Source organism: Pagrus pagrus (genome assembly GCF_965226575.1).
Source record: "Pagrus pagrus genome assembly, chromosome: 24".
In the NCBI taxonomy this organism is placed as follows: domain Eukaryota; kingdom Metazoa; phylum Chordata; class Actinopteri; order Spariformes; family Sparidae; genus Pagrus; species Pagrus pagrus.
In genome coordinates this window covers 14,439,227-14,452,014 of record NC_140206.1, presented here as the reverse complement: position 1 = coordinate 14,452,014, position 12,788 = coordinate 14,439,227, and the positions used below count along the sequence as shown (strand labels likewise).

General features: G+C 44.9%; 1 protein-coding gene across 2 annotated transcripts in view; it reads right to left on the bottom strand.

Moving 5' to 3' along the window:
- LOC311253208 (lysine-specific demethylase 6A-like) overlaps positions 1-12,788 on the bottom strand; it is a gene marked incomplete at its 5' end in the record, with an annotated part of 32,975 nt that overhangs the window by 5,117 nt on the left and 15,070 nt on the right. The window contains 14 exons of one of the 2 annotated variants that reach the window (XM_084347010.1): positions 119-180; positions 1,270-1,475; positions 1,575-1,680; positions 1,849-1,978; positions 2,822-3,750; positions 4,226-4,603; positions 5,631-5,738; positions 5,827-5,898; positions 6,010-6,141; positions 8,433-8,570; positions 10,690-10,909; positions 11,195-11,293; positions 11,950-12,076; positions 12,384-12,477. In XM_084347010.1, coding sequence (XP_084203136.1) covers positions 119-180; positions 1,270-1,475; positions 1,575-1,680; positions 1,849-1,978; positions 2,822-3,750; positions 4,226-4,603; positions 5,631-5,738; positions 5,827-5,898; positions 6,010-6,141; positions 8,433-8,570; positions 10,690-10,909; positions 11,195-11,293; positions 11,950-12,076; positions 12,384-12,477 — 2,801 coding nt within the window. The remainder of the gene's footprint in view (positions 1-118; positions 181-1,269; positions 1,476-1,574; positions 1,681-1,848; positions 1,979-2,821; positions 3,751-4,225; positions 4,604-5,630; positions 5,739-5,826; positions 5,899-6,009; positions 6,142-8,432; positions 8,571-10,689; positions 10,910-11,194; positions 11,294-11,949; positions 12,077-12,383; positions 12,478-12,788) is intronic. The other variant, XM_084347011.1, reaches the window with a different exon arrangement.

The following is a 12,788-nucleotide window of genomic DNA, read 5'->3' as shown; positions in this document are numbered from 1 at the left end:
CCTCAAAACATAACAATTCAGCTGAACCAACTATATTCAATATTAGACCATTGGAGCTTTCCAAAAGAGCAAAATAATCTACCTAAGGTCAATGAATATGCAGAACAAAGTTCAGTACCTCTCTGCTGACGCTGGCTCTGTGTCCGAGGGCTCCTTTAGTGCCTTCTTCTCATTTTCCTCCTGAAAACAAACAGGAAACACATGAAAACAGCAGCATAGCACCTATCAATCTTTTCTTGTACCCCTAGATGTCCTTAAACTGGACTTCCTGGCGCTGTATGGTGGTGACTGGTTGTCTGTGGCAATTAGATATATTTGTTTGTTTTGTGGGTTTCATTGCCATTAATCTACGTGTGACACCAGCTACTGCCCTTGGATTATCTGACACCTGAAATACATCGAATTACAGATGTATCTAATAGTGCACATGTACTGAAGATTCGACGTGGCCTTCAACAACAGGAGAGCACAAATCCACAGCTAAGCAGACCAGTATCGTTACTAGCATATTTTGGTACAGCTAAGTTTCACTACAGGGACAGCTCAACACTGTGGCAACTGACTTATACACATACATATTATGGACAATGTCATATCAACGAAAAGTAAAGTGGATGAATTTCAATTGATCGATTAGTTGTTTGCTCTAGAAAATTGTGAAAAATATAAATCACGGTTTCCCAAAGCGCAAGACGACACCACTAATGTTTGTTTTGTCCATTTTGTCCAAATTCATTTAATAGTTGACAACTAATGGATTAATTGTTGCAGCTCTTCAAGATTTTTCCAAATGATTAACGGTAGATAAATGGAGAGTTGAAAGCAGCACTGAGGAAGAAGAAGCCTTTCAGCAGGGTGATAACAGACAGGTCAAGAGTTATTTAGAGGGAAATTAGGCAAAGGATAGAAGGGAGATGAAGAAGAACAACATTAGGCAGGAATGGCAGGGAGTGTGCACAATGATGGGACAGGATAAAAGAAATCACTTGCATGGAGATGATTATTTGACCTCTGCAAATGATTTAAGAAAAACTACTGAAGGTTTGGCAAGTTGGATCTCGATACGGAGCAGAATTTGATTAAGCAACTGGTAGGGTGTTGTGATGCAAAGTCTAAGTTCCAAGAGGGGTGCAAAACAATCTACAACATGGATAACAAAAGAATAATCTACAAAAACTAACTTAACCTCCCTGACGTGATGAATATCTTGAGTCCTGAATGTGTTTTGTTAAAGTGGATTCCAGAGGACACAGATAAAGCAGAACTGACCCGTAGGGACTCCTGGAAAGAAGCAGCCTGATACTGGGCATATTTGGCGATGGTGGTGTGGGCGCGGGCGCTTTCGCAGCGCCACATTTTCTTGATGCCCGTCGGGTCCCAGTTCTCATCAGCGGGCTGAGAGAGTTGAGTCCAGACCTCCACCAGGTGCTCCGGGTTGGCCTCTACTAACGTCTTAGTGGAGAACAGACCCAAGTCTGCAGAGAAACGGACACCAGAGAGTGAAACAACTGATTAAAACACTGACGTCTTCGTGATTGATGAGGAAAGATACATATTTCAAACTAAGAATTTACCCAGTTTGAGTGCTCCAGCCAGTCCTCTGATGACAGTGACAGGGTTGGAGGGGTTTGTGCAGAACTGGTGCAGTGGGGGGAAGAAAGCATCCCTCTTGTTCTCCAGCTGCTCCAGACAGGAAATGGGAGGTTAAAAGCAGGTAGCCATAGTGTTGCATAATATTCTTCATGACCAAGGCTGCTCAGGTAAAAAGTACCTGACCTATTTCTGAACAGACTGCTGCCAGACACTTTAAAGTCGTCTTCAGCTCTCAGTCCTCTGGGCAATACTCACGTAGATGCTGGGTGTAGGAGGGTTCAGCTTGTCTTTGGGCAGGGCTGGTGAGGGTGGAGGGGGCAGCCGGGGCGGGGGGCACTTATCGAGGAGGATGCTGCTGTTGGAGAGACCGTTCCTCCCCAGGTTCCTGCACGTACGCGACGCAGAAAAATGTCTTTAGTGAAAGCAGCAAACAGCAGCCTGAGGCAGAATCATACTTGCTGTTCTACTTCAGATCTTGTATGTCTATCAGTGCTCCTTTAACAGTCCATTTAAATGAATAGGCAACGCATATGCAAGGTGTGATGTCACCTTCTTCCCCATCAAATCCGTTTCCATCTGATAAAAGAAGTGCAACCAAATGGATGAATCTATTCGGCTGAATAATACTAGATAATATCTGCATGGCAACAAGACTGCCCAGTAGCCATCGGTGTTGTTTACAGTTACATAATTATTTGCCTCTGGTTCTGTAGTTACTCTGCAATTCCACTGGGAGGAGACATCTTCAAAACTAACCACACAGTTCAGCTGATCCCTCTCTCTACTGCACCATTCGATATATACAGCAGAAGCCTGTTAACTTTCTGATAAGGAATGACAAAACACCAGTAAATGCTGGGCGACAGCTTGAAGCCTTTCAGGGTCTTTACTTTAGAAACCAGGCTCACATGGGCCTCGCTAACCATCTGTGAAACAATCAAAAAATTGCAATACACAAAAATAAGGTGACAATAAACTACTACACTCAACTTCACACCTATTACATTCTAAAAATATATCAGAGTGCAGTCATGGCTTCTATTTGTTATAAAAAGATGTACTTGTTGTTTAAATATAGTTACAGTCTTGTGTAGGTACTTTGTTATGGTTGGACTGAGTAATCTGTGCTTTTGTCAACATCATAACCTAATGGCAAGACCATCATTCTCACTAAGCCGAATAAACCTGTGGTTATCTGCAGGACACCATGATGTGATTTCAGTCTCACCTGCAGGCCTTCAGCACGTCTGTGGAGCTGGGGTAGATGGATATTGAAGATGACGACGATGACGATGAGGAGGAGCTGTGTCCGTGTGGGGGCGTAGCTTTAAGACTGGTGACGGTGGGCGGCTCAGCCTTTAGTGGGCTTTGAGAGTCCTCAGAGATACCTCCTTTGCCGTTACCGTTCACAGCAGGTGCAGTAGTTGTGGTGGTGGTCGTGGTGGTGGTGTTGTTGTTGGTGGTGGTGGTGGCAGCGGGACTGTGGGCGCCTGTTTGGGTGTGTTCTGAGGATTTGGGCGAGGGTGTGGCGGTGGACATGGCAGAGATGGGCGACGAGGCAGCTGAGCTGCCCTGTGCGTGGGGGGTGGAGGGCAGGACGGCCGGGTGGATGTTGTTGATTTTCTTGTGGGACTCGGGTGTGGCGGATGCTGTGGACGCAGTCCCTTCCGATGGTCCTTCACCCTCCTCGGGGCCCTTCCCCCCTGCCAGCAGGGCAGATAGTCTAGGATTGTCTGCGCTAAGGCTCGGCTTCTCGCCGCCCTCTGCCACCTTGCCACCATCCCCAGAGTGTACGTGATTGGCTAAGCCATCTGCCTGCGGCGTTTTGCCATCAGCTGATGGCAACGGCGATGGCATCTTGCTCTCAGAGCCCCCGTTGCCGAGGGACGCGGCTGCCGTGGCGAGGGCGGCTGCGGTGTTGCTATCTTTGGTAGCGGACGCACCAGGTGCTGCTCCACCTGAGGTAGAGGAGGGGGGCAGGGAGGGTGGGGAAGGGAGATGGTTGTGAGCCTGCTGCCGTGGCGATGGGGCGTTAGTGGAATGTCCAACCTGATTGTTGGGGTGAACAGGAGCGGTGGAGTTGGGCATCTGGGGGTGAGAGAGGGTCCCCTCAGTGTTGGAGCCTGTCACATGTGGAACAGACCCCTTCTGAAGCCCCTGAAGGAAGAAGAGAGCAGCTGTTATACAGTGACAGAGAGGGGACTGGTGGGCTGAGATGTATTAAAAGTTAACGTGTACACAACAATGTGCCAGGTTTATACCTGATGATGATCCTTGTGTGGATTTAGATGCTGTAACTTAAACAGGAGCATTCAATGAGTTGTGAGCGCAACCCCTTTCTATGTTTACATGTGTGACGTTCTTGTGCACATTAGCAATGTCTGGTGCTGAGCCAAAACATGAATTCCTGCATACTTTCAATTCACACGTGTCACATGGGAGGGATTTCACAGCTTGTTTCATGAAACCACTTGATGGATTTTCTCAATGGTCTCTGACAGTTTTTACAACAGAGCCAAGTAGGTCAGTAGGATAAAACAGAATTATACCCATATCTTATCTGAGCAACAGTGAACTTGCCAGAGGGGGGAAACCTGCACAGAAAAAAGACAAACAGTAATTTAAATCTAACCTGAGAGGAGTTTAGGTGCAGGGCCTGGCGCGGCGTGGTGTCCTGTGTTTGCGTGCTTGTGCAGGTGTGAGGTAGCAGTGCTGCGTCGCCGCTGCCAGCAGCTTGCAGATAAGGCACGTCTCCGTTGGGTCCTGTGGCCGTGGGCCCTGACTGATTATTACTACTACTGTTACTACCCACGGGGAGGGAGTCTGAGTGTCCGTGTTGCCCAGGGCCCATGGGCCCGTTGGCCAGCGGCTGAGGCGGGCACGGGGGCCGGTGGGGTCCAAGGTGGGGCCGGGTGGGGTGGAGGCTGGGGTTAGGGGAGGGGAGGGAGTTGGTGGTGGGGCCGTTGGGGAGGGAGAGGCGCACCTGACCTCCCGAGGCATTCTGTCTCATCTGTAAATGAAAACGATGACAACAGCTCAGTTTGAAATGCAATTATAGCCGGAAATGTGTATCTGGAAGTAGTTTATTTTGTTTGCTTAAACCTGGCTGGAGAAATGGGTGAGTCAGTAACACACACAAACACACGTAGTGACATTAACATTCTCAACTGTTAATGTTGAAACTTGTATTGTAATACATGCCAAACTACACCGGTCTAACATCTACACGTGCCAAAACACCAGGAAAGGACTGGTCTGAACTACTATGGTGTTTACACACTCAGGATCAGCGAGCTCATTTATTCTACAGGATTACTTCATCTTCCCAAAGATCAAGGACATTCCAGGCACCATTTCCAATGTCACAATGACCATCAAAGGAATGAGAAAAGTTTTTTTTTTGGTTGAACAAATGCTTTATTAGAATTTAACAGACTGTTATGTCCTAAGAGACATTAAACTTGCTTTAATAACACTACTAAGGTAGAATTTAATACTTTAGATAAACAAATGTACACGGTGTAATAACTGTCAGTTTTCGCACCACAGTATACCTTAAAATCTGCATAAAGCTGCAACCCTTGTATGAACACTTCTCAACTGTGCTGTGTTACAGTGAGAGCAGAATGCAGACAGAGAGAATGTGACCTGTTATATAACATTTAGTGAAAGATTATCAAAATAAGTCCAGTTCCTATTCTTGCACAAATCATATAAATCCAAGTACTTTCAATGATCCACACCCACTGGACCTTTACACTTTGTTGTGTGAACATGTGCTTGTATGACAAGTATGAGGACTGCAGTAGTCAAACATGCCGATTCATCACAACTAGACCAATGAGTGTGCTTGGTTCGAACCTTACAGGACCAATACAGTGAAGGATCAGAACCAAGACTAAGGACAGGAAAGTATTTTAATATCAAATATTCATTCAGCATTTTTGGAGCCCACCTGACCACTGCATGGTGAAGTGGCATGTGTTAATCTTAAAGTCTGATATGTGTACGTGTGACACAGTATAGGTTTTTGTTACCTGGTGCTGGTGCTGCTGCATCATGCCGAGCTGAGCCTCCAGCTGCCCCAACATCTGAAGCTGTGGGGGCTTCAGGCTGGCCCGGTTACTCCGCAACTGTTCCAGCACCTGGACACAAAAGACAGCAAAGCCCAGAGTTCACGTAAAAGCTTAGATTGTAAATAAGACAAAACATGAGAACAGATATATTACGAACCTGTAGTTTCTGCGGGGAGAGGTACCAGTTGGGAACTGGCTGCTGTGCTGAGTTACTGGCCCATGAATCGCCCTAAAAACACAATATGAACATTAAAAATATGCGCAACACGTAAGGTGTATAAGAGTACAAAGTACAGATTACAATGCATGACTCTCATTGGTGCCGTCACTGTCATTTTACCTTGGAAGGGCTGGAGGCTCTCTTCCTCTTGGCTGGGCAGGACTGGTCCTCGGCTTGGCCCAGTGAGCCCACGTGAGGAGGCAGAGACTGACCCGAGCCTCCGCCCTCTGCACTGTGATTGGGCTTACAAGCCTGGAAGGGGAGGGGGGGGTGGCAGGGAGCGCAGGCAGAGATAAGCAAAAGAAACGTAAGGCGGAAAAGAACGTAAATGGAGGGACAAAACACAGGGTCATGGAAGGAAGGAAGAAAGAAAGAGTGAAGCAAGCGTTGGGGAAATAAGTGGGAAATGGAGAATGAAAAATAAAACGGAGGGAGCGTGGAAAGACGCAGTCGAGTGTGTTTTTGGGAGAAAAAGTGCGGAGGTCAAAGGGCAAAGCAAAGCAAGGGATGGAGAATAAAGAAGAGAGAAAAGGAGAGCAATATTGTGATCGTGTGTTGGCGCTTAAACAAACAAGCAGGACATGTAGAGCAAAACACTCCTGTGTATCTGAAGGTGTTACTTCATCATAGGGCAACAGCAGCCCCGGGGCAGTTCTCCTGCTTAAAGGAATGCTGGTGAAAATTCATCGCTAACGGCGTTTCCATCAACCCCTGAAGCCCTCAACATGTCAGAATGACTTCGTCTTTGCAGCAGTTCAAGGTACTCCTTATTGCACTTTGCAGCCGTTTAAGGGCACAATAGCATAACTGGACCTTTAAAGCAAAAGGTCACAGCACATTCCACACACCGTCAGTGGTACCCTTACCTCGGAGGACGCCCATGAGCCAGATGTGACTGCCCCGAAATTTAGTTTAACAAAACCTCAATGTCTGTTTTATACAGGAGTCACATTCGCTTACTTTTTGTTGTATGCTGCCTTAAAAATCTAAATTCTAAAACTCCTTCAATGATCATTCACTACACTTCTTGAGTCACTTTGTTTATTTTCACCAGGTCTGTATATTAACTCAGATTGTATGTTTTGATCGACAACAAATAGGACGACAGGATCGTTTAACTTTGAATATTCGAAGGTTTTTGCTTTAAACGTGATTGAACTTGAAAACATTACGGTTAAAATTAAACAGTTGAAGACTTTGATGACTTTGTACGAACCCCTGAAAACACACACCAAAACTAAAAAGTCACGATTTTAGTATTTCAAGCAAATATTTTTGTTGAACAAAAAGTGCACAAACAAAATGCTATATTAAAATAGTTTTTCCTCATGTATTTCATTCATGTTATGATGATGCATCAGGCTAAAGACATGAAGTCACATCTGACCCATTGAAAACTATCCATCCAAAATGTCCCCGGTTCAAATTCACCATGGAATAGGTCTTACAGTGAATTGACTCTCACCAAGTCAAAGCCAATAAATCAACAGATTCCAAATGTTATAAAGTCAATAACACGACAATGATCACACACAAACATGAACACTACTCACATCTACTGCATTGATGGGCATGAATGAGTGAGGTGGTAATGAAACACTAGGGGGCGTTGGGGCTTTTGTGAGCAGCTGCAGGACATCTAAGGTCAACTACTGAAGGGGGGAGGAAGATGGACGGAGCCAATGGGAAGCCTGGGGATAAACTCTACGGCAGCACGACCTCACCGATCAGACTGGGCCAGGGCCAAAAGCCAAAAAAGGGCCAAAACATCAATGAGTGTGAGAATTGTAAACACAGCCACTTAGAATTAGAGAGTTTTAATCTCTTCAGAAAGGCAATCTCTCTCAATCAAAACCAAAGCAGATTAAGAGCCAACAGTGGTGTGGTGCAGGCCACCTAAAACTGGATTAAATTAACTGAGAGGAAGTAAAGTCCTCAAGAAATTCGATTAAAGAAAGCATTAACAGGAGGAGAAATTGAATGGGAAAGCCTTCAGAAGCGCTTTGTTGATTTTTGGTTCACTTGAGCCGAGCATGATGGGTGAAGCCGAGTGACTACGGTGCTGTGGAGAAGAAAAGGGAGGTGCAGGAGTGGGTAACACTTGGCCGGACCCGTCCTTGCTCAACGCAGATGCCATAAAGCAGCCATTATTACATTGGAAATAGAGTTTGATGCATGACTTGTTATTCAATTTGTGCAGAAACGGCGCACTGACAATAAAGTCAAGGTTGTCAATCCGAGTGTGACCGCATTCACGTTGCAGTGGAGTAAAAAATTGAGATTCCTTGGGAGCACATTGTGCTTTTCTGGCGTCTTTAGACATCTGCGTTCACATGCACATACACAGTGTGGAAGGCGGCGCTGAGCTCAAGTGTTACCCATCTGTAGGGACAACAGTGCATGCGCAAGTGTTGGCCTGTCTGTGTGTGCGTTATGTGTTTGAGTGCCTATGTGTCTGAGTGTGCACTCAGTCAAAGGGAGGGAAGGAGGGGAGAGGGAGGGAAGGAGGCGGGAGGTGTAAGTTGCTCTATCTGGTCTCTCACCTGCTGTGGTGCACTGCTCAGGCCTCCCTGCCTGGAGGTTAGCTCAGCTGGGATTGGTAGACTCCATGCCTCCTCAATAAGAGGGAGCATTTTACTTTTACTCTGTAGGCTACTGAGCTGGGGGTTACTCAACTGAGCCTAGGGGAATGGAAAACGACGTGAAAAAACAAAAAAAATAATAAAACACAAGGCTTTTGTTGTTGCTGTTGTTGTTGAATTAAAAAAAACGATGACCTCAAAACAAGGAAATGATTAGCAATGGTAGATAGGTAGAGATTATAACACAAGTGAAGCTAAGTTGGAAACTGATATGCAAACTTGTGTCTTGGCTGGCTAATAGTCATGTACAGCATCGACCACACAAAGGAGGTAACACTACTTGAATGACACTCGGCAACAGTAATCCAAAACACAGTCACAATTCCATTAAAACAAGCCACTGAGCTTGTCTTAATGCCATGAATTTATGCTGACATAACTGGTGGAAATGTGACATTCCTTCATGCATATGTAAAGGAAAATGACACTGCTTGGACAAAAAGATAGATGAATAAATCAACACATGAGATATGGGGATTGTTGGAACCCCCGGTTGTTAGATCTATGGCAGGGCGACTTTGAGCCAGCTAGCATTAGCTTCAACATGAATCAATCGGTCTGAAAAATATAAATAATCCTTAAAATAAGGAAAACTAATCATTCCTAAAGGATACTACCTTGTTTATTTTCCCTATTTCCCTTATATCATGTTGCGGAGTATACGCAACAGCTGAAAAAAGGTTCCAGTGAGGACCAACTACCTATCAGTCATGAGTTAGTTTCTTGAGAGAATGGGAGGTGTGAAGCTGGGCAGAATTAAAATGAGATCAGAGTTTCCAGGCCCTCTGAGTTTGAAAGTTCCCTTTGTGCCTGACAGGACACTAATCGCATCCCTGTGGAATAAGATACAGACTTATTCAGCACAGTTGTAGCTGCACAGGGATGCCAACAAAGAACAGTAGAGGCAGGAGAGGGTGAAGATGGTAGTGGAGAGGAAACCGTGAAAAATCCCATCATCTGCTCCCTATGCTAGTGGAAGGGAATTTTCCCTGATGGAAATTTCAGCTATTGGTCAATTTTCTGTCAGTGTTGTTACTCGGTCTACGTTTGGTGGCACTCACTGCTAGTCCTCTGCCCACGATACACGCGGGGCACCGAATCGCTTTTGGTGAAATTGGTTCAAGTGAGCGAGCACCGGAGCGGCGTGAACGAATCAGCAGCAGCCAGCAGTTTTCATTAGGGATGTCCCAAACTGATAAAGGCATTTCTGGATGGATCTGTATCTGGGGTCTCATTACAGAAACTGCCTAAGTCTGGAATCCTACCTTATCTCAGTTTTGGATAACATTTCAAAAGTTTGCGATTGCAGAACCGTCCTAACTGAAAAACCTAACGAATTAGGAATGTGAAGTCAGGATGGCAGAGACCCTTGTCCTACATTTAAAATAACTACCAAAAACAGCAGCGCCGTTGTTGTAAGTTGTGCATGGGGTACAACATAAACACTGAAATATTATGATTGAAAGGCTACTCAGATTGCAACTGTTGGAAAAGCTCACACTGATGTTACCCAATTAGCTTAAGATTTTGCCAACTGTGTATTTGTGGGTGTATATCCTCTTCTCTATAGACATGCATTGAAGATAAAGAGAACAGCCATCTTTTCTTGTCAATTATAGCAAGCTAGCGAGCCATTGACCACTGATGCGAGACAGCCATTAAGCCTTGATGGATACAGGCAGTCTAATGTACAGTCCAAACACAGATACAGGCATGACAGGACAAGTGCAGATTTAAAGAACCGAGTTTGAAACTTGAGTTAAGATAGGATGATCGGTTAGGACATTTTTCTGTAATGAGCCCTTGCTATATGAATCCTGATATGTTTCTGAAACCTTTGTTTGTTGTGTGGGTAGGCCAGCTGTGAGATACGCCCGATTGAGCTCTGTTCAAACATTAGAAGTCAACAGCGTTATAAAAACACTACCTACCGAGTGCACAGAATATATAAACGGCAGCTTCAATTAATGATATGACAGCGTGTGTCGGTAAGTGTTCTCAAGCAGGGCAGTACTGAGATCCAACAATGTGATAGAAATATTATAGGAAAGCTCTGATGCAGGCTAAATGTCCTTAATATGCAGGTGCACCCCGTCTTTGAATGCTTGTAAATCGGATTATCAAACTGAGGCTGCTTTAAATTCCTTTCTCCACCCACCTGCAGGCATTTGATGCGGTGGGCAAGCGCCGTGGTGTTGGTGCAGCCCTTGCTGCGTGTGGCGTTGATGTAGCACTTGATGGCGTCGTGCGGCTGGTTGCACGACTCATACAGTGTGCCCAGATCCATCCAGGCGGCGGCGTGGCTGTGGTCCAGCTGCACGGCGCAGATGTAGGCCTGCAGAGCGTCCATGGGCTGGTTCTGCTGCTGGTACAACACCCTGGGGAGGGGGAGGGAGGAAGGGGGCAGAGACAAAGGGAAGGGGAGAGAGGGAAGGATGCAGAGGGGAAAATAAGGGGAAAGTGATGATGAGGATAGAGAGGAGAAATAAAGTGTTTTTAGTTTAGTAACATAAGGGAAAATTAGGTGATTAAATCAACAGTTAAAGTGGGAAGTTGAAGGTAGTATGGAAGGCAAATAGAAAGAAGAAAGGATATAGTTCCCTCCAAAAAGTCCATTCAGTGGCATTCGTGCATCAGCCTCCCCTGAACAAGTGGACCCTTACCCTATAGAGCACCAGGTATCCGCACTGGCCTCTGATTTGTCTATGGATTGCCGATAAGAGATGAATGCGTCCTGGACCTTCCCAATACTAGAGTAGCACCTGCAGAAGACACAGAAAGTCAGGGTTGTGCTACAGACATAAAAAAAACATTTAAACATGTGATTTAAAAATGTGCTAAGTAACTACTACATAAAGCTTCTTTCTACACATTGTATTCATACTTCAGACTGCATGCAACGTAAATATTTGGGATGTACAACCCCGCTTCCAAAAAGTCAGGACACTGCGGTTATCACTTTATTGTGTTTTGTAAATATGCCTCCAACACACAAAGCACTGAAGCAGTGAATGAGCACTGAATATCTTTGTATGTCTTTGTACTGTATTCAACTGAATATAAGATTGAAAAGGATCTATATTCTACCTTGTCATATTAAAATGATTAAAACTAAAATTAGGGTTAGAAAGATGTGATAACAACAACAATAAACGGATGTTTTGCATTCATTAAAACCACACCAAAGTATTGCGTTTTAAGAAATAGAGCCAGTGTTTGATAGAGAACAATGCTAGACAGCAGGCATACTCAGAGGAATAAGAATCAATCAAGGGTTATAAAGCTTCTCCTGATCAATTAAAAGAGGCCTTGATTAATCCTGATACCAGCAGGTTGTCTCAGGACATCAGTATTTATTTCAGCTTACTAAAGCTTTATTACGCCATGATCTGATGTTGTGTTTGCGCGTGGAACGTACCTGCCAAGGAAGTACCAGGACTGTCCAGAGTTTGGGTCGGCCTCCAGAGATTTCTGCAGACACTGGATGGCATAGCTGTCCCTGCTGGCTCTGTCCCCGAGCTGTTCCACTGTGTGATGCATCCAGCCTGGAAAATGTCAAATCGATCAATCACTGTTTTCTACTGAGCTGATCTCTCAAAGGCGGTTAACAGCCGTGGAACTACACGATGTGTAACCAATGATGTTTTTACTGAACCGAAAACATCAAAAACTACTGGTAAAAGAAAACAACTTTTTTTTTTTTCATTCAATAAGCTACATAAAACTACCCTCTTGTATTATTCTGATTAACTTTATATCTGAAATGTTTTAGATCCGATTCCTTCGATTAAGTTTTTATGCCTTCTCTACCCAAATTCTGCAATATTAAACTTGAGGTGTGCATTCTCTTACCTAGCTGCTGCAGGGTAGTGGCCTTCACCTGTGCAGGAAGATCATCCGTCTGCAGGAGGCTCTCGTAGGCCTCCTTGGCAGCGCGGTATCTCTTCTGGATATGAGGAGCAGAAGGGGCAGTGAGGGACAAAAGAGGGTCAAAGAAAACAGTGGGAAAGGATAATGGGGGGAGGTAGTGAGAGGAGAGAACAAGACACAAATTAGAACAGGGGGATCTCTTTACAGCATCTTTTTACAGGATTCAGTTTGAATCCCAAACTTTTGCCAGGTCATCCATTTTGTTTCTCTTCCCATCTCTCCAATGTGCAGAATAACAAAACAGGAACAGAAAAGTAATAATCTTGTGGGCCTCCCTTCTCAGTTTTAATCGCACTTTTGCATCCAAAGATGTGCTGCTCAATGGCA